This window comes from Chiloscyllium plagiosum, chromosome 11, assembly GCF_004010195.1.
Source record: "Chiloscyllium plagiosum isolate BGI_BamShark_2017 chromosome 11, ASM401019v2, whole genome shotgun sequence".
Taxonomy (NCBI): Eukaryota; Metazoa; Chordata; class Chondrichthyes; order Orectolobiformes; family Hemiscylliidae; genus Chiloscyllium; species Chiloscyllium plagiosum.
In genome coordinates, this window is record NC_057720.1 from 24,761,077 (window position 1) to 24,783,429 (window position 22,353).

A 22,353-nucleotide genomic window follows, 5' to 3' on the forward strand; every position below is an offset into this window, starting at 1 on the left:
TCACGTCTAGGAATGGGAGTTGGTTGTCCTTTTCTTCCTCTCTAGTGAATCGGATTCCTGTGAGTGTGGCGTTGATCCGGTGTTTGTTCTCTATTTCTGTGTTTTTAATGATTACAAAGGTGTCATCCACATACCTGACCCAGAGTTTGGGTTGAATTTGCAGTATGGCTGTTTGTTCTAACCTTTGCATTACCGCTTCTGCTATGAGTCCAGAGGTGGGTGAGTCCATGGGTGTGCCGTTGATTTGTTCATATATTTGGTTGTTGAATGTGAAGTGTGTTGTGAGGCACAGGTCCAGTAGTTTGAGTATCATATCTGACCCAGAGTTTGGGTTGAATTTGCAGTACGGCTGTTTGTTCTAACCTTTGCATTACCGCTTCTGCTATGAGTCCAGAGGTGGGTGAGTCCATGGGTGTGCCGTTGATTTGTTCATATATTTGGTTGTTGAATGTGAAGTGTGTTGTGAGGCACAGGTCCAGTAGTTTGAGTATGCCGTCTTCAAAAGGGCCACAACACACTGCAGTACACCAGAACTGCAAAAAGAGGAAGAAGAACACCTATACAATGTATTCGCCAAAAACGGATACCCCCGCAATTTCATCAACAGATGCCTAAGGGAAAAACAACGGAATGAGGACATGCCACAACCCAAAGGACTAGCCACACTACCATACATCAAGAGCATTTCCGAACTGACAGCCAGACTACTGCGACCACTAGGACTCATAACAGCACACAAACCAACAGCCACTCTCAGACAACAACTCACCAGGACGAAGGACCCGATACCCAGCATGAGCAAAGCCAATGTAGTGTACAAAATCCCACGCAAGGACTGCACAAAACACTACATAGGACAAACAGGAAGACAGCTAACGATCCGCATCCATGAACACCAACTAGCCACGAAACGACACGACCAGCTATCCTTAGTATCCACACACGCAGAGAACAAGCAACATGAGTTCGACTGGGACAACACTACTATTATAGGCCAAGACAAACAGAGAACAGCCAGGGAATGCCTAGAGGCATGCACTCATCCACAGATTCAATCAATAAGCACATTGACCTGGACCCAATATACCGGCCACTGCAACGGACAGCTGGAACTGACAACCGGAAGCGGCAGATTCAAACCACTATAAATACCGGAGGAAACATCACAGAAGCGCTTCACAGGAGGTTCCCAAGCACTGAGGATGTCACCTAGACAGGGGACGAAACGTCTGCAACACAAATTCCCAGCTCGGCGAACAGAACCACAACAACGAGCACCCGAGCTACAAATCTTCGCACAAACTTTGAAGAAAGAGATAGCAAAAGTCAAAAATTAATTCAATATAAATTTTGACATCAATGATGAGGCTTGTTCTATACCCTAAATAAACATTCCCTAAATATATATTAGAACAATATTGGCGTTCCTTCACTGTCACTAGAGTCAAGATCCTCAATCTCTCTCCACAACGACACAGGATATATATCTTTCAGGGATAAACTCTTGATGTCATCACCATATCATGTCATGTGACATAATGATGTTAAGTTTGTAGTCTCCATTTTATTGAGCACTGCAATCTTCTCAAGGGAAATTAGGAGTAGATAACAATTGCGAGAGAACCCAAATCCAATGAATGAATGAGCAAAAAATGGTCCATTGAGTCTTTGGAATGAAAAGACTCTCAGTTTGAAGGTTCTGAAACATTTTTGATTGAAAGGAACCCTCTTCAAATAGATCATTCATTGTAGAACCTCCTCCCTCCATCACTAGTTAATACTATACCATATTTATGATATGAAAATGCTGCAAAATATAAAATGTTTTAGTGATGCTATTAAAAAAACAGGTCATTTTCTACAGTCCTCCATACACATTCCCTTGCTAAATGACAAAGTCAACACAAACTGCATGGTGCTTGTCGTGACTGCTCTCTGCTTCCTGTCAAATTATTTTGTGGATGCTTTATAGAAGCCACTTTGAGAGACAGACAGATCCCTTTCTGCTCAGGATCATGTTTCTGTTTAGCAACATGCCTGTAATTTTCCTTTTTATAACAAAATGTAGGTATTCTCCTGCCACCATTCTTAGCAAGTACAAAGACAGCTGGAAGAAAACTGTATCATAACAGCTTCATTATATATATATTTTTTTTTTATTTTTTTCTCTCTTTTTTTAACCCCCACACTACCACCTAAGTGCGGTAGTGCTTATTTTATCCCCAGCACCCATGGTGTGTGTGTGCAGGTGTGAGACGACAGCTGGAAGAAAAGGCAGTCGGAACAGCTTCATTATATAATGCCTTTCACATCTTTAAAATGCCCCAAACTACTTGTGGTTGGTTAATTACTTTTAAGTTTCAGTCATTGTTGATTTGTAGACAAATAGCAATGATTACAAGAATGAGATGAATCAAGTAAATTCCTTTCAAATGCCTCATACAAACTATCAGATTTATCAGGGAAAGTTCCTTCAATATATATTTTGAGCCCCAAGTTAATCTTCAAAATAATTTCCCTTGCAATGCTCTACAACTGCACCCTAGTCACTGCTCTTCAATAGCATAAAGTACCCTCTCCCACAATACCCATCAGCAAGACGTTTGGATTATAAAACCATTAGCAGGTTCTGCAAATTGCTGTTAATTAGTGTACTACATAGCTGAAAAATGTGATGGTACTTAGGCCGTGCAATTACTTTTCAACTATGTTTATTTTGGTAGAAAGCTATGTTTATATTCAAAGTTTTATTTCTAACTCAACAACGGCTATTTGATGCACTTGTGTCTGTTTAAAGTGATGCCAGCAATACACTGACTTTATTCTTTCTACTGATTTAAAATGTCTACAGTGTGTAACTAGTGCTCACCACTTTGTTAAATGGCTGCAATGCCTCAGCAGCTACGTTAAAATTGTGAAAGGCTAGATGTACCAGTCAAAGCCAGCCTTCACCTCTTCAAGGGGAAGTGTGCTGTGGTTGCAGGAGGTGTTGGAAACCATTTTGGTGACTCAGTGTACCAGGGACCTAGTTTCATTTCCACCCTTGGGCAACTGTCTGTGTGGAGTTTATGTAATTGTCTCTGTGTCTAGTAGATTTCCTCCATGTGCTCCAGGTTCCTCCCACAGTCCAAGAATGTGCAGTTCAGGTGGATTGGCCATGTTAAATTGCCCATAGTGTCCAAAGATGTTTAAGATGAGTGGATTGGCTTGATTATATTTTATTAAACAAATTACAAACCAGTTTACAAAAAACATTGACAGCTGTACACAAAAGACAGCAGTTTTACAAGGGAGAGGAGCAGCAAAGCTAGGCCCCGAACCCTACCATTCAACCATTTTACAGGGAGAGGAGGACAAACCTCAAATCCCAGTTCCACATATGACAAGACAGTGACAATGACATTTGTACATTAGACAATACCGTTACATACAAAAGTGCAGACAATACAGACCCAACAAGCCCCCGCCCCTCCCACCTTTCCCCCATTTATTTATTTATTTATTTATTTATTTTTTTTATTTTTTAATTTTTCCTTTTTTTTTTATTTTAACCCCCACACTACCACCTAAGTGCGGTAGTGCTTATTTTTTCCCCCAGCACCCATGGTGTGTGTGTGCAGGTGTGAGACACAGTGAAAGACACAAAGTGCACCAATCTTTTATTCAATTTCCACCACCAGGAAGATAGGAAAACACCCGGGTGGCCAGTGACATGGATTGGCTTGATTCATCTCATTCTTGTAATCATTGCTATTTGTCTACAAATCAACAATGACTGAAACTTAAAAGTAATTAACCAACCACAAGTAGTTTAGGGCATTTTAAAGATGTGAAAGGTCACACCTGCACACACACACCATGGGTGCTGGGGATAAAATAAGCATTACCACACTTAGGTGGTAGTGTGGGGGCTAAAAAAGAAAGGGGGAAAAAAAAATAAAATAAAATCATGTCAATACCATGGAGAAAAAAAAAATGTGAAAGGCATTATATAATGAATGCATGGTTACGGGGATAGGGGAGTGGATCCGGGTGGGATGCTGTTTAGAGGGTTGGTGTGGACTTGATGGGCTGAATTGCCTGCTTCCACACTGTAGGGAGCCAATGAACAGCCTTTAAAGTGTTAATTGTGATCTGTCTCTGAATCACTTGTACCTGGCTGTACATAATGTTAGTATATCCAAGTAACATCTTGCTATTTTATTCAGAACCAATAAAGGAAAACTATTCAGGGATTCAAAATATCACCCAGTTAGTGGAAGCTGTTGCTTTATTTACTATGTTCAGTGTCTGAGTATCTGTGCGCTGCCAAACATAAAGTCACCCAACTTAGTGAGTTTCCATTTAGTACCTTGCTGCCTCACCCAGCTAACTTGGGCTGGTTAAATAACACCCGTTTAGGCGTTCAAAGGCTGAGCATTTTAAACAGTTTAACTTTACTTTTGAGAAAGATGCCCAGCTTGCTAGCAGTCTGTTTTTTGATAAATTTATTTGTGCAATTGCTGCAGCTGCTCATTCCTCAAATTAACATAAAAACATTTTCAAGATTCAAATTCATGAAGAAAGTGCAAAGGTAGAGCAATATTCCCACCTGTTTCACCTCATCCTAACAGCTACATGTCATTCTGGAATGCATCACCAGCTCTGTCTTTCCTTGTGTAAAATACACAATTAGACATTTTTGTATATAGTAAACAAGTACATTAGCATTAATCAATATGTAATGTATTACTAGCTATCAATCACTAGCTATGCAGAATCGGTAACTCACTACTTGCTGAATATTCTCTTGTTGTTAAAATGTACTGTGATAATCTGTAATATTTTAGAAACATGTATCCCTATATGGACTCTGCAATCCATTGAATTCCATCCTCCATAATAATATACTGCAAACTACATATTTCCCTTTTATAACATACAAATAGCTTCAAGTAATTTCATCCATTTTGAACTGGAGAATATGTGTGAAATTTTCTGAGGGTAAGAGTCTGGGTGGGTTGCTACTCGACTCCTTCAGGGCTTCTTCCAAAATGCAGAGTGTGCCTTCATTGGTAAACCCCTCTTAGTATAGAGTAAACAGGGCTCCACAGAAACCACAGCCCTGTTTTCCTGGCAGTCATTTGCCTTATTCTGAAATACATTGCCCCACCCTCACAACCACTTTGACAGTTACTGTGAAACAGTAAGTGCAGAAGGTAAATCTGTGGGCAAGGATAGGGTTCCAGCTGGATAGGATGCCAAGTGAGTAGGAGGTAAGGAGGTGGATGCAGCATCAGGGGAGAAGCGGGAGTGTTCAAATCCCAGCATATTGTGCCCTGGGCATGGAAGGGGCTGTCAGGTCCAGTGGAGGGGTGTTAGTGTGTTCCAGGCATTAGGGGGTGGGGCTGCTGGGTGGGTTTGTTGGGTTCAGGCGCATAGGAGAGTGTCTATTCAGGGTCTAGGGTGGGTGAAAGCAGCCTGGGGGAATAATGAGGTAATGAGTTGTGAGGTGTGATGTAATGAGGTATGGGTCAGGGTGGGGCGTGCTCAGTTGAATAGTTACTCAACAGTTCGACCAGCTATTTAATAGTCAAACATTTCCTAAGTAACTATTTACTTAACTGTGGTGGAACCCTCTAGTATGCTTTGATTTAAATTGAGACTTTTGGAGGATTTCAGGAGTAGGAGAATTTCCCAGAGAGTTTTCAATTTCCTGGACAATTCTTTTGGGCTCTGCTCCAACTGCAGAATCCCATCTACATTTAGATTAGATTACTTACAGCGTGGAAACAGGCCCTTCGGCCTAACAAGTCCACACCGACCCTCCAAAGAGCAACCCACCCAGACCCATTCCCCTACATTTACCCCTTTACCTAACACTACGGCCAATTTAGCATGGCCAATTTTCACCTAACCTGCACATTTTTTTTGGACTTTTGGAGGAAACCCACTCAGACACGGGGAGAACATGCAAACTCCACACAAACAGTTGCCTGAGGTGGGAATTGAACCCGGGTCTCTGGCACTGTGAGGCAGCAGTGCTAACCACTGTGCCAAAATGCACAGAACTGATTATCCGGCCATTAGAAAATCTGGGCCTATGATTTAAGTTGCCTGATGTGGATAGCTACCTGATTTAAAATTATGTTCACAGAGTGTAGCCCAAACACCTATGGACCAGAATGTAGGCTGAAGTGTCAGTGTCAAAATGGAGCATCATGTGATCGATTCCACGGCTGTAAATGCCCAGTTGGATGGCATGGCCAATACTGTGAGAAATCAGGTACGAGACACTGTGATTTCACTTCTGAATGTGTATTGTTGCATGCATGTACGTTTTTTGGAGTAGGGACCAGTGTTTACTTTCCTCAGACGAATGGTTGCTAGTTCAAAAGAAAGCACCAATTTAAAAGGGGCTTTCATTCGTGTATTATCAAGCAGGATGCAACATTTTGCATCATTCAAATTATTGTGTTTCATGAGCTGTGCTCACCATGCTATGATTTACTCTAGCATAATTTGTAAAAAGTAAACTCAGTATTACTTATTTGAATGCCAAAATTAACATTCTGCTACAAAATAAGCCCTGCATTAAAGCAGCTGTCAAATTATTTGGTTGATTTCATGCAAAGCCTGCTTTATTATTTTAATTTGGTACGTGTGGATCAAAAAATATAGGAATATGCACACTGGCCCTAGCAGAATCTAAAAATCTGGAAATAATATTTTACTATCAGACAGTTCCTAAACATTTGTTGAGTTCTTTAGCAAAGAAAACTGCAGTTTCATACAGTCTGCCTTATGTATAAATTTAATCCTATATCGTCTTTGTTGATTCTTAATCAACTTGTGATGTGACGTTGTAAGCTATTTACTTGTGTCAAAATACTCATGTAGAAGATCCATTAATACCAAAGCAACTAAGATTGGACACACAATACCAGTTTTGCCAGAAAATCCAAGATCTCAAGAACAAAAGGGTTGTAACAATACTGGAGACGGTAATATTGATGGTTGTAGCAGTATAGGGATTTTGGAGTTACTAATAACATTGAAGATGAGGGTCTGGATGATAATGTATTGTACATTTAAAACACTTGTGTACTTATTAAGCTAAATAGTAATACATTTTAATAAAAGTTAGTAATATGTATATTTTTTTCCCTTAAGATCACATCCCAAAGATCGTTGACACATTTACAGAAGTTGAACTGAACCTTAACTCAAGCCCAGTAATGAAATGCTCTGCCTCAGCAAAACCACTGCCCAGTAACAAGGAAATTCAGATCCGTAAACCTAATGGAGCAATTTTGAAGGTGAATCTCACAAGAGATATTTCTCTAACTTACAGACTTTACCAATCTAAGCTTAAAAACTTGAACTGCAGACCAAGAGTTTGTGATCAACAATTGTTTGTATTGTTATGATCAATGATTAAGAGCATTATTCCAAACTTTTGCCATTAACAGTATTTCCTACATTTTTACTATTATATAGAATTAAATGGAATTTTGGAATCTTTTATAGTGGTAGTGCCCCTACCCCTGGGCCAGGAGGCGTGGGTTCAAGTGTCACCTGTTCCAGAGGTTTGTAATATTATCCCTGAACAGGTGGATTAGAAAATACCTTAAATGGAGTTTTGCAGCACAGAAAGAAGTCCAATGAGTCCATGTTAGTGTTGATGTTCTGCAGTTTATTTTATGTCACTGCATCATTGCATCTATGACTATTCAGGACTATTGAGATATGCACGCGACAGCATGATCACAGGAAGAGAAAGAAGCTATAGATACTCAGCCATGGTTGCCGAGGAAGAGAACTTTTGAATTATATAAATCGAATCATAACCATAGCAGGGGCTGGATGCCAGTGATCTACACAGAGAGTAACGTGATTGTTAGGGAAAGATCTGTGATCGATGCAAGCAGCAACATATTGGGGAATGATCTGTGAGCCACAAACATACGAGTACAATCCCTGGATGAGATGCAGAATAGCTATGCACTGAGTCAATTGATGATAAAGTGAAACAGAAGAATCGTACGCACTATAATATGATGAAAGTTGAGATGGTACATTGCAGTTAGATTTGCAGTGGCCTCGTTTGATGATAAACACAATTTGAACTATGAACACTGTACATGTGGTGTAATTACATCATCGGTCCTCAGCAGTGGAGAAATAGTTTAAATAGTTCAATGATGTATATCAAATTTGAACGTATCTTTTCTAGGCATTCAAATGTTATTTGATCATTAATTTACTTACTGTCATTGGTAAGATTCCATAACATTACAATCTGTATAAATAGCAATGATCAAAAAAGCACAGCCGTCGTGGACACCCTGAGCTCAGGAAAGTTGGCGTGTGGCATTTTACATTCCTCTCATTATAGAATTGTGCAATGATTCTATAACAACGTCTGTTCATATACCACCTCCAACATCATATAACATCCCAAAGAGCGACAAAAGTACTAAATAAACTTTGACGGTGAGCCACATAGGAGATATTACATCAGATAGCCAAAATGGTGGCACAGTGGTTAGCACTGCTGCCTCACAGCACCAGAGACCCGGGTTCAATTCCTGCCTCTGGCGACTCTCTGTGTGGAGTTTGCACATTCTTCCCATATCTGCGTGGGTTTGCTCCGGTTTCCTCCCACAATCCAAAAATGTGCAGGTCAGGTGAACTGGCCATGCTAAATTGCCCATAGTGTTAGGTGGAGGGGAATGGGTTGCGGGTTGGTGTGGACTTGTTGGGCCAAAGGACCTGTTTCCACACTGTAAGTAATTAATCTAAAAAAAAGTGGTCAAAAAGGTATGTTTTAAGGAGCATTTTTAAGGAAGGAGGAGAGGTGAAATGGTTGAGAAGTGTAGGGTGGTGATTCAAGAACTTTGGACCTTAACATTTGAAGGCTTGTGTCCAATAGTGAAACAATTTAAATACAAGAGGGGAGAACTAGAATAACCCTGAATATTGCAATGATTTGTAGGGCTGGAGCAGGTTACAGAGAGAGGAAATTGTAAGATTATGGATTGATTTCAAAACCAGGGTGAGAATTTTAAAATTGAAGCTTTGCTTAACTAGGAAGCGTTGTGGATAAGCAAACAGAGGGGAGATGTAGGACACATACATCAGGTTTTTGATGACCCCTAATTGACAGAGACAAAAACATGGAGGCTGATCAGAGGGAGAGTGGAATAGTTAAATCTGTACAAAGGGATGGATGAGGGTGCAGCGCAGAAGGAGGCCGTTCAATCCATTGTGCCAGTGCTGGCTCCCTAGTTGTGTTATTAAACTTTTCCTCACTCATCCATTCTTCATCCTCAAAAACCATGCATGCAGATTATAATGTTTAAATCCAAGTTTAGGCTATATCTACAGAGATCCTTTTGAGCTCAGCAACACTAGAGTGAATCACTGGTGCAGTGAAAACATTAAGATGATAAATTAAAAGCAAGATCTGAAAGCCCATTCTCCTGCATGTATCATACAAACAGCACCTCAGAAATGTCATCTTTCAGATTAGCTGCACTTGAACTGGATGGACCTGAAGCAAGTACACCAGTGTAAGTGCCGGGAGAATTAATGTCAGGTACTTTTGCAAGCAGATAACTTACAATACCAACAGGTGGACGTCAGGGATTAACTGCTTGCAGAATTCCTTCAGTGCTTATTATTGATGTTCCTGCATTGCTCTGAATAATGGAGACCACACTCAGTAAATTTTCGCCTTTGTCCTTGTTAGCATGCATTCAATGGTTGAGCAGAAACCATTGTATCTTGTAAGGGAAAGTTGATGGCTGAAGTAAAAGAAGTAAAGGATTCGGCAGAGACAACACAGCAGTGAGATTAACTTTAGTAAGTCAGCACAGACAAATTCGGCCAAATGGCCTCCCTTTGCAGTTCCAAATGAGGCTCCACCACCTTTCCATCCAAAGTCCGTTGAATTGTCATCATCTTAGGAATGTGGGATTCAAAACTTTATGCAAACTAGTAAGATTAAGCAAGATGTGTATCATTGATTCAGACATGGATATTTGAAGGTGACTATTACTATTCTTTACCAGAATGTGGTCACATATAAATCATGCCCAGGTCCAGCAAAATAAAAGTCTTTCAAGTTCTCTCATTGTTGTTTAATGTGCTTGTTTATTTAAGGAAGTTGCTACCTGTTGTGTTTAATGGTTTTCTATATGTTTAGCCATGTAGCATATACCTGCGTAGCATTTGCAGGTCAGTAGGTTCAGTTGGCTGGATAGCTGGTTTGCAATGCAGAGTAAATACCAACAGAGCAGGTTCAATTCTCATACTAACATTCTCAAACTTGCCTCTCCACATCTGAACTGTGATGACACTCAGATTAAACTCAACACCAATCATTTCTCTTATGAGAGAGCATAGTCGGACTATGGTGATTTTACCATCACCTTACATACCACAGAGGTTTGTATTGAGCCATATCCAGAGGTTTATTAACAACTAAGTATATGCACTAATCTGACATCTCAGATGTACATATTTGGCCTGGACTATCTGTTCACTTAGAATGCTGTTGTATTATATATGTTTTTATATATCCTGACTAGCAGTCTGGGCAGTTGACTGAATGCCTGACGGCTGAATTTGCAGACAGGTGGAGTTCCCTTCTGTTAGAGCATCACATGTTGAGTGTCAATTCGCTGTCTTAAAGCGGTAATGCCTTTTGCGATCTTTGCAATAGTGCAACTCTATCTTTAAGTCAGAATTGCTTCTAATCTTCCTGAGCCCACACCCAATGGCGCATCTCTTGACATGCCTTAACTGTGTAAGTATTTGGGTGCTAACTTCTTTGTAAGCAACCAGCATTGTTTTTCCATTCAAGTGCACATTAATGCAGTCCCCTGGCAAATTTCTATCTGATGCTTTTCTCTCTGATGCTTCCTTAATGGAGGGAGCAAGAATTCACAGTAGCACGGCTGGATCCTAGTCTATTGAAAACAGTGAGTTCTGAGGGTATCTTCTAGTGCAGATAAAGAGTGGATGCTGTGTCACTGTATGGAATTCCTTATCATTTTATAGAATGGGGATCTATTACCATGTTATTGTATGCAGGTCCATTTTTCAGATAAACATGCATAAAGATTAATCAATTATTGTCATATTTTCAGTGAAAAGTCTGAAATTAATTGCATTGTATTTTGTATTTTCATTCACAGGCAACCAAATCCATCATGCAAGGGAATTTAACCACTTCAGAATTCAAATTGCCACAGATAAGTTTGTTGGATGCGGGGGTCTGGGAGTGTAGAGTCAGCACATCCACTGGCACTGACTCGAGGAGATTCAAAATCATTGTGAAAGGTAGGAGACTTTGAAAGCTTAATACTTTGGGCTGAGATTTTCACATTTGAGTTGATGTGTGGAATCTTTTAAAATCTAACTGTACATAGTATTATTGTGGACTGAATTATTGTTCTGGGGTCCAGATCATTCCTGTATCCCAACCCCAAATGGTGCCAGGGTGACATGGTAGTTGAATTCCAGACCAAGTAGTGGTCAAAGGTTGCCCTCACCATCCAGTTAAGGAGGTCCTGAGCACTGAGAGCACCACACGGGGGGGCCATGGGTTAGGGGAGAGACAGAGTGGGAGGTGAAGGTGTTGGACACATCTGCTGAACAGAAAGTTCCAGTCAGAAGAGGAACCTGAATAAGCCTAGTTCATAGAATCCCTACAGTGTGGAAACAAGCCATTCGGCCCAACAAGTCCACACCGACCCTCTGTAAATTTCCCACCCAGACCCATTACTCCACCCCTATCACTCTACATTTCCCCTGACTAATGCACCTAACCTATGGGTAATTTAGCATTGCCAATTCACCTAACCTGCACATATTTGGACTGTGGGAGGAAACTAAAGCACGCAGAGGAAACCCACACAGACACGGGGGGATTGTGCAAACTCCACATAAGACAGTCGCCCGAGGTTGGAATCAAACCCGGGTCCCTGGCACTGTGAGGCAACAGTGCTACCCACTGACCCACTGTGCCACGTGATTGTCTACATGCTGGGGTGCCATTTCATCTAGGAACCAGCATGTTCCATAATGGCCTAGATACAGAATGCACCAGAAACAAGCACACCACCAACAAATAGAACCTTTGCCCTGAACTTCAGATCAAGGGCAGCACATACATGGGGGCACCACCTTCGGCATATTTCCCTCCAAGCTACTCACCCTCCTGACTTGAAATCCTAGAATACCCTCTCTAAAGGCATTATGACTGTGTCAACATGAAAGTCACTGCAGTGACTACCTTCTCAAGTGCAACTAGGGGTGGACAATAAACACTGGCCCAGCCAGCCATTCCCATATCCCATGAGTGAATGTATATCAATCTGACTGAGATACTGAAAATGTCTTCCCTTTGAAGATTTGAACTGAAAAAAATTTAACCAAATCTCGTCCAAATCTGGCGTGAGTTGAAAATTATTCATCATTAACCAATATGGCATTATTATCTTTCCTCTGTAAATGGATATACTTTTTCAAAGTTTTACTTCTTTTGGACAACTATTTTTGAGATGTCATTTATGGATTTACCTTTTGACACAGTGTTTTGGATTGTACTGATGGATCATTTGTAAGGTTTAATTTCAAGAAACTAATGCCAATTTTCTTTTCAGAACCTCCTGTCCCAATAAGCATACCAAGACTCCTGGAAAAGAAAAGCAAGCAACTAAAAGTGGATCCAAACAGCGTGAACTTCACTGGAGATGGGCCGGTGAAATCTGTGAAACTGCTCTATAAGCCAAATGACAGTGGGGCGCAGTGGTCTTCAATAGTAGGTAAATAAAGTCACAGAGTCATAGAGATGTGCAGCACGGAAACAGATTCTTTGGTCGAACTCATCCATGCTGACCAGATGTCCCAATCCAATCTCGTCCCACCTGCCAGCACTCGGCCCATATCCTTCCAATCCCTTCCTATTCATATACCCATCTAGATACCTTTTAAATGTCGTAATTGTATTAGCCTCCACCACTTCCTCTGGCAGCCCATTCCACACAGGCACCATCCACTGCGTGAAAATGTTGCTCCTTATGTCTCTTTTATATCTTTCCCCTCTCACCCTAAGCTTATGCCCTCTAGTTCTGGACTCCCCGACCCAAGGGAAAAGACCTTGTCTATTTATCCTATCCATGCCTCTCATAATTTTATAAACCTCTATAAAGTCACCCCTCAGCTTCCAACGCTCCAGGGAAAACAGCCCCAGCCTATTCAACCTCTCCCTATAGCTCAAATCCTCCAACCCTGGCAACATCCTTGTAAATCTTTTCTGAACCCTTTTAAGTTTCACAATCACAACCTTCCGATAGGAAGGAGACCAAAATTGCATGCAATATTCCAAAAGTGGCATAACCAATGTCCTGTACAGCCTCAGCATGACCTCCCAACACCTGTACTCAATACTCAGACCAATAAAGGAAAGCATACCAAATGCCTTCTTCACTATCCTATCGACTTGCGACTCTACTTTGAACCTGCACTCCAAGGTCTCTTTGTTCAGCAACACTTCCTCGGACTTTATGGATAATACTGCTATTCAAAAAGAGCAATTACGGTTAGATGGTAATGCAAATCATTGAGAACTGTGTCTCTAATTATGAGGATGGTTTTCCACAAGTCAATTTTCTTTTGACCCAAAAATCATGGAAAATTGTATTAACAGAGAAAACACATGAAGAGTCCTCTCTTGGTCTGCTTCAAGTTTGCAACTAACTCTGCCTTAGAATTTTCTGAGACCAAGTATTTCTATTTCTGGTGCTAGATGGTGCAAGTTCTGCCTGAGTGATAATGTGTTAAAATCACTTTAATTCCATAGGTCTTTATATATTATGCATAATGGATATATATATATCTTTATTCACAGATCTGGATAAATAATTAGGTAAGTGAAGAGGGCGTACAAACAATGTGCAAGAAATTTGGGTTGTAAATGCATGTTAACATGTTGGGACTAATGGGAGTGTCTGCATACACTGAAACTCTGCCAAAGTCAGACCACTTCAGCCTGCAGATGTGCATATGCAGGTGGTAAGTGGCTCCAATCATGGCTGGACAGTACCCTCCCAACAGCTCTTCACTGAGAGTCACAGAGTCATACAGCACAGAAACAGACCCTCCAATCCAACTCATCCATGCCAATCTCTTACAAGTGCATTGATATAGGAACAGGAGTAGGTCATTCAGCCCTTCCAGCCTGCTCCGCCATTCAATATGATCATGACTGACCATCTATCTCAACACCTTGATCCTGCTTTCTCTCCATATCCTTTGATATCTGTAGCCCTAACAGCTACATCTATTTCCTTCTTGAAAACATTCAATGTTTTAACCTCAACTTCTTTCTGTGGCAGAGATTTCCACTCTTTCATTGAAGAAATTTCTCCTCATTTCTATCCTAAAAGGCTGATCCTTACCTTTAGTTTGTGACCCCTAGTTTTGGACTTGCTCGTCATTGAGAACATCCTTTCTGCATCTAACCTGTCTAATTCTGTTAGAATTTTATGGATTTCTGTGGGAACCCTCTCTCATTCTCCTAAAGTCGTGAAGATACTCATAACAGATTCATTCTCTCCCTATGTAGATGTGTGGTATTCACCTTGAGGGAGCCCAGTGATGTCCTAATAGTGCTCTACACATTATTGAACTGGTCTGGCACAGTTTGTGTGTCATTTGAGTACAATCTGCTAGTCTTATGTATATTAAAACACTTACATGTACAGATTGACAGCAATTATTACTGAAGTATAATGTAATAACACCTTGACTGGAATTAAGAAATGTTTTGTCTCCATTATTTCAGTTGATAATAATGAGCCAATCACACTGATGAATTTGAAACCTTCAACAAGCTATCTGGTTCGGGTACAGCTCACTCGTCCCGGAGACGGAGGAGAGGGGCCCCCAGGTCCCGATGCTATCTTGGAAACGGATTGTCCAGGTATGTTTTTAGATATGTTTATTTGATTGATGGAGCTGTTACCAACATGCTTCGTGAACTAAAATTTCTCGAGGCAAATTCTTGCATATGCACAGCACACAGTGACTGAAAGGTCTTGTGACACAGTGAGTAGTATCCCTGCCTCTAAGCCAGAACCTTAAGTTGAGACCCAACCCAAGACTTGATGGCCAAGGGAGGTGCATTCATAATGCAATCAAATATGTTATTCTTCTGATGTACACCAATGGCAGACACTAAGAATAGGAGAGATTCATGGTTAGAAATATGGTAGAAAGATTATCAGTGTCTACCATCACAATCCATCGCTCCAGTCAACAGCATTTGTGTACACATTGTCACTTTCTGAGCGATCTGTAAAAGTACCACATGGCAAAATGGACAGGTAAGTCACACTGAATGCTGTGCGAGTGTTTTATGCTTTAGAAATAAGCTTTGTTCATGTTCCTGTTGTAGAGTCTTTGTTCCAGGAAAAGTACCTTTGAAATTCAATGAGTGAATTATTGATGTAAGCTCTGTCCAGCTCATCCCTTGGTATCATTCCTGAATATGATGCTTTTCAGTAAGTTATGGGGTTTGAATATCTCCATGCCAACTCCTGTTCATAAAGCTAAATGTCCATCCCAGCAAAGGAGACCATACTTAAGACAAACACAGAGAATGCTGGAAAAACTACAGTTTAGCAGCATCTGTGGAGCACACCTCTCTCTTGCCAGACCTGCTGAGTTTCTCAAGCATTGAATGGTGAATAACTTGTAGTTATTAATGGATATGGTTGTACTAATTAGCATGTCTCCTATAAAGATGACACTTATCCACAAGATTAATTTTGCATTGTTTGTACTGCATAACACATGTAAATATCTTTGTTATCAGTCTATTGGAAGTGCTGCTTTGCGGCTTTGCTTGTTGTATCCCATCCTCCATGGTAATGCACCAGAATTCAGTTCCTTTCCTTTTTTTGTCAGAACCCACTATGGTGGCAAAGATTGACCGGGCTTTGGCCGAGGGTAGGGACACCATCTCAGTCAGCTGGAACGTCTCCAAAGATCATGAGCCTGGAACTGGGTTTGTTGTCCGAGTCACTGGCTCTGGAAATTCTATTAAGAAAGAGGTTCGAGTGCAGCCCCTGTCAGTCCGGTCAACACAGATAACAAATCTACAACCTGGACAAGCGTACAAGGTGGACGTCATGGTATACCATTGTGACAGTCTTGGGCCACCATCTGAGTCAGTCATGGTGGAAGTAGATGCAGGTAATGTAGGACATTAAACAGGTTTTTAGGTTTTTTTCCATACAATTGAACCTGGAAAGTAAATTGATTTGAATTGAATTAAATTTATTGTCATGTGTACCGAGGCACAGTGAAAAGCTTTATTTTGCGAGCAATACAGCAGACCACATAGTTAAGTAGCGTTTCCAGTTGTTTTTCACCAATTGGGATCTATAATCTTCTATATGAAAGATCTTTTTAAAAATTTTAATAATGATATGAAGTTACTGAATAAAAGCACTTTTATCTTACTGTCTGAGACAGATGAATGAGACGGATTTTCTTTCTCCTGCTCACTCCCCATATCTCTTGATTCCCCGCAAGTTCAAGAATCTACCAAACAAAGTCTTAAATGTGTTCAACAGTGGAACATCCATCACCCTCTGCGGTGAACATTCTCAAAGACTTATAACTACCTGAATGAGGAAGGTTAATCTGATCTAGTTCTAAATAATCACCCACTTATCCTCAATCCGTGTCACAACCCTCTCTCGTCAACACCACCACTATGTGTTTATGGACTCCCCTTCCATTCTAGGAAGATAACCTCACACTGTCTACCCCTATTCTGCTCAACCTGAAATGTTAATTCTGATTTTTCTCCACAGATGCTACTAGATCTGCTGAGCTTTTCCAGCAATTTCTGTTTTTGTCTCACACTATCCATCCCTGTGAAGCCTCTTTAACAGCTTGTATGTTTCAATGAGATCACCTTTCATTCTTCTAAACTCCAAAGAGTATAGGCTAATTATTTAACCCTCTCATATAACCCTTTTATCCTAGGAACCAACCTGGTGAACTTTTCACTGCATTCCTTCCTTGTATATCCTTTGTTAGAAGTTCAACTATTAGCCAATCTATCTAGAAAGATGACCTGTAAGATCATATTTGTTCTCAAACACCTATAATTTAGCGGCTTTGATTTGATTTGATTTATTATTATCACATGTACTGAGATACAGTAACACCATTGTTCCAGGAGGCAGCTCACCACCTCCCCAAGGACAACTAGAGATAGCAATTGAATGCTGACCCCACTACAATGACCATTTCCCATGAATAAATAATTTTAAAAAGTTATTGTTTGATCAGAGTTGCTGATGTGAGGGTGGATAGGTGCTCTTAGCCTGCCCGGAGCATGGTCCCACACCCACGCTTCATTTATTCCACTCTATTGTGGGAGGCCCCTTCTGTACATAGACCATCCCCTGCCTCTTGCAGGAACATACAGCCTGACTGAATAAAGTCATCTCAGTTGTTGGAGCTGCACTCATCTCGGAAAGTAGAGAGCACAACATCACACTCCTGACTTGTATGTTGGTGATAGTGGACATGCTATGGGGAGTCAGGAGATGCAGAATAAGCTTCTGATCTGTTATAGTTACAACCTAGATGTGTGTGGTTCAGTTAAGCTTCTGAACAATGGTAAACCTCAGCGTGTTAATGATTGGAGATTTAATATTAGCTTCGCCATTGCATGTCAAGGGGAAGATATATATATATATATATATATATAGATAGATAGATAGATAAATAGATAGACAGACAGAAAGACAGAAAGAAAGGATCCCACTCAGACCCATTCCCCTACTATCTTATATGTATCCCTGACTAATGCACCGAACCTACACATCCCTTTACACGTACGGGCAATGTGGCATGGCCAATTCACCCAACCTGACCATCTTTGGATTGTGGGAGGAAACCCATGCAGATACAGGGAGAACATACAAACTCCACACAGGCAGCCACCCGAGGCTGGAATCAAGCCCACGTTCCTCACTCTGTGAGGCAGCAATGCTGAGCACTGAGCCACTGTGCCACCCCATCTTGACCTGTCTTTTGTTGGAGATGATCATTGCCTGGCAACTGTGACGTGTGAGTTTTCCTTGCCACTCATCAGGCCAAGTCTGAAAGTTGTATGGAGTCCTTCAGGATCTGAGAAAGTGCGAATGGTACTGAACACAATACAATCCTCAGTGAACATCTCCACTTTTGACTTGATTATGAAAGAAGGTCTGAAAAAGCTGGTGATTATTGTCCTAGGACGCTACTCTGTAGAACTCCATGCCTCTGAACCAGGAGACCTTGGTTGAAGTTCCACCTGCTCTAGAAATATGTACTAGCATCCCTGAAATGGTTAATTAGAAAATATCTATTCTGTAGAACTTCTGTGATGATCTGGGAGTGATTTAATTGACTCACTAAAGAGAAATTTGCTACTAATTCCCATTTTGCTTGACTGCTTCAGTGCCACATTGGGTGAAAATGGGTTGCCTTGGTTTTGAGAGTAGTGGCTCTCACCTGAATGTTTCAGTTGACAATAAGATTATGATACTGTTTGGAGTGGGAAGGCTTTTCCTGGTCACCTACCACACCGGGGCAGGCATTGATTAATAGCTTCAATGTAGGGAAATGGAATGCATTGGAACATGAGAACATAAGAGATAGGAGCAGGAGTTGGCCATCTGGTCCATTGAGCTTGCTCTGCTATTCAATAAGATCTTGGCTGATCTTTCTCATGGACTCAACTCCACTTATCTGTCTAACCACCATAACCCCTAATTCCTTTACTGTTCAAAAATCTACTGGTCTTTGCCTTAAAAACATTCAACGAGGTTGTCTCAACTGCTTCACGGAGCAGGGAATTCCACAGATTCGCAACCATTTGGCTGAAGATGTTCATTCTCAAACCAGTCCTAAAACTTCTCCCATTATTTTGAGGCTATGAACCCTAGTTCTAGTTTGGTGGATTGGCTGTGCTCAATTGTCCAGGGATGTGCACGCTGGGTGGATTAACCATGGGGAATGTAGGGATAGGGTGGGGTACTGGGATCTGGATGGGATGCTCTTCAGAGGGTTGTGTAGATCCAATGGGCCGAATGGCCTCTTTCGCACCGTGGGGATTTTGTGAGTCTATGAAAGAACAGAAAAGAAGAATATTTGTGTCAGACTATAAATTTAACCGTGACATTCATAGAAAATTCTGGGCACAGCATGGAGTAATTTAAGATGAAAGAGATACCTATCCTTCAAAATTCTTCTGCTTATCATGACAGTTGGTAGCTCAAGTATCAGCAACAATGTCCTGTAGAAGACATTCTCTACTGTTACATGATATAGTGTCCCATGGTATTCTGTGTGACACAGACAGTAGTTTTATTATACTCTGTGTATCAATGATATCTGTATGGTATATGGTGCAATGTCCTGTGCTATCTGAGTTTCACAACGTAGTGTTCCATAACTTTCTTTTTTAATAGGGTACATTTACATAGTAATTCCTGGTTTAACAAGGGGCAATCTCATAGTCTGTAATGTCCATTTTCCAAAGGGAGTGAGGCAATGGCTTAGTGGTATTAGTGCTACACCTATTAATCCAAAAACATCAATAATATTCTGGGTATGCAGATTCGAATTCTGCCATGGCATGAAGTAAATTTTGATTTCAATAAAAGTCCGGAACTAGGAGTCTAATGAAGTCAATTTAGGGAAGCAAACTGCGGTCCTTACCTGGTCTATCCTGTGTGTGACTCCTGACCCAGAGTATTGTGATTGGTTCTTAACTGTCTTGTAAGCAATTAGGGATGGGCAATAAATCTAGCCTAGCTAGCAATGCTCACATCCTGTGAATGACTGAAAAAAATCTCTCTGTCGCACATTATTATCTCTTGAAACTTTCATGTTTTGTAGGGTTATCAATATGAATTTATCACAGTGATTATAATGCCATGGTGTATATTCTGGCATTTTCTCCAATGATCACTCCCATTTTCTTGTGGTATTTGCATAAGGGTTGTTTGAGGTAGCTTGCTCTTCTGTCATGGGTTTATCAAGTGATTAGTGGTAGACGATATACTATAATAGAGGATTCCTGGATAAAGAGAATTTCCTTTTTATTTGTTCGTGGAACATTAACATCATTGGCTCAAGGGCAGTTAAGACTCAACCACACTGCCATAAGTCTGGAGTCCACATGTACACCAGAGCAGGTAAAGATGGCAGATTTCCCTCCCTAAAGCACTTAATGAACCAGATGGATTTTCACAATAATCATCATTTAATTCCAGATTTTTATTTGATTATATTTTACCATTTGCCTTGGTAGGACTGGAACTCGCAGCCAAAAACAGTGACCTGGTTCTGTATCTCTAGTCCAGCGACTCTATCACTTCACCGCTGCTTCTCTTCAATGCATGATAACAATATGTACAGCTATAACTGATTAGGCACAATTACACGTGAGCTTAGGAACTAGTACAGATGCATCTGCTCCCTCCAAAAGCTAGAATAGAACTTCTTGTTTCTATCTACACTATACTTGTTATCAGTGGAATGGATGAAACTAATGTGACATGAGCAAATCCTCTTTAGAACCCCTGCTTTATACAACATATATGTGTTATTGGGCTCCATGAGGTGCAACACTGTGGTATCATTATATTGCACAGGGACTGTAGAATGTTGTCAATGTGATATGAAATGCCAATGCAGCTTTTCACAGGTGTAGTAGCCCCTGCTACTTCACTGATCATGACATTAATTTCAGTATTTTGCTACATTAGTGATATGGTCAATTATGTATTTTATCAATATTAAGTTTAGAATAAAAGGATCCATCAGCCATGTACTTTTAATAAACGACAAAATAATTTATTTAATTGTGAACAAGAGATATTCAGCAAAGAAGTAAAGCTAGCTTAAAATATGAAAGTAGAAATACTTATCCTTCTGAATACCTCAACAAACACACACACAAGTTAAAGGAAACAAGAAAACTGATTCATCTGCAACAATTTACTTAGAAAGGCAAATGATTTTGGCAATAAATGTTCTTGAAGGCAAAAAAGATAAAGTGTGGAATGTTCAGATGGCTGTCAGTGACTGGCATTTGGCATGTATTAGACATTGGGCATTGGACATCTCTGGGACTTATCCAGAGGCAGATGTTCAGAAGATATCAAGGAAAAGTCCCTCAGAGTCTTCTCATGAGAGCAGCTGAATTAGTGTTCCAGTTACCATACTAGACGCAACAAAAAGAGAACAGCTGAGCTGGGAAGCCTCTTTCTTCATGGTGGCTTCAGTGGTTAGTATTGCTGTCTCAGCTCTAGAGACCTGGGTTCAAGTCCAGCCTTGGACAGCTGTCTGTGTGGAGTTTACACATTCTCTTCATACCTGTGTTGGTTTTCTCTTAATGCTCTGGTTCCCTCCCACAGTCCAAAGATGTGTGGATTGGCTGTGCTAAATTGTCCATATTGTGCAGGCTACGTGAAGTAGCCATGGGAAATGCAGGTCTACAGGGATCGGGGGATGGGAGGGAATGTTCTAAAGAGGGTCAGTGTGGGCTGAATGGCCTGTTTCCATATTGTAAAGATTCTATGTATCAGCAACTCTGACTGTAATTAAAGCACTTTAATAAGAAGCTAACTCCCTGACATTCATAAAGCTCAGGCAAATGTCTTCTAGAAAACAAGTTTAGCCTTAAAAAGTTCCAAACTGAACTTTTTATAAAAATGCACAGGTATCCATTGAAGTGTATCCATAATCAACTTTTTCCACAATCCTTCTAGACTTAAGTCATGTAAAAATATTATGGAAGCCTTCCTAACGGTAGGAATTACACAGTGCTGAGGTAGTGGCAAGGCCCGCCTTTAGGTCAGAATCATGAGGTCAATTATGAATGCATGTGGAGAAAAAAGTGCATGTCAGTGAAGAAGTTGATTCTGTTTGTGCAGGCCCACCACCTCCCAGAAATCTACAGGCTATCCCCTTGTCCCTGACCAGCATACAACTGAAATGGCTGCCGCCTCTCAGCACAAAGGAGATAAACAAATACACCATTGAGTACCAGCAGGTGGAACCACTCAGCAAGCCCACATGGATCGATACGACTGGAAATAAAACTCTCAATGATCTAAGTCCCAGCACACAGTACCAGTTTCGTGTCCGTGCCCAGTCCAATGTTGCAGGTGAATGGAGCACTCCTGTCACATCTTGGACCTTCAGTAACTGTAAGTGAGATTTTTTTTTCCCTTCTCCTCTCTCCAGTTTTGGAATTTGTCCTCTCAGCTGCTTTCTCTCTGTTGG

General features: G+C 40.8%; 1 protein-coding gene across 2 annotated transcripts in view; it reads left to right on the forward strand.

Moving 5' to 3' along the window:
• The window catches only part of tie1 (tyrosine kinase with immunoglobulin-like and EGF-like domains 1), an 89,599-nt gene that overhangs the window by 39,212 nt on the left and 28,034 nt on the right, over positions 1 to 22,353 (forward strand). For both annotated transcript variants that reach the window (XM_043698905.1, XM_043698906.1), the window contains 7 exons: positions 6,137 to 6,265; positions 7,153 to 7,298; positions 11,184 to 11,328; positions 12,654 to 12,815; positions 14,837 to 14,974; positions 15,961 to 16,248; positions 22,002 to 22,277. In XM_043698905.1, the coding sequence (XP_043554840.1) occupies positions 6,137 to 6,265; positions 7,153 to 7,298; positions 11,184 to 11,328; positions 12,654 to 12,815; positions 14,837 to 14,974; positions 15,961 to 16,248; positions 22,002 to 22,277 (1,284 nt within the window). The remainder of the gene's footprint in view (positions 1 to 6,136; positions 6,266 to 7,152; positions 7,299 to 11,183; positions 11,329 to 12,653; positions 12,816 to 14,836; positions 14,975 to 15,960; positions 16,249 to 22,001; positions 22,278 to 22,353) is intronic.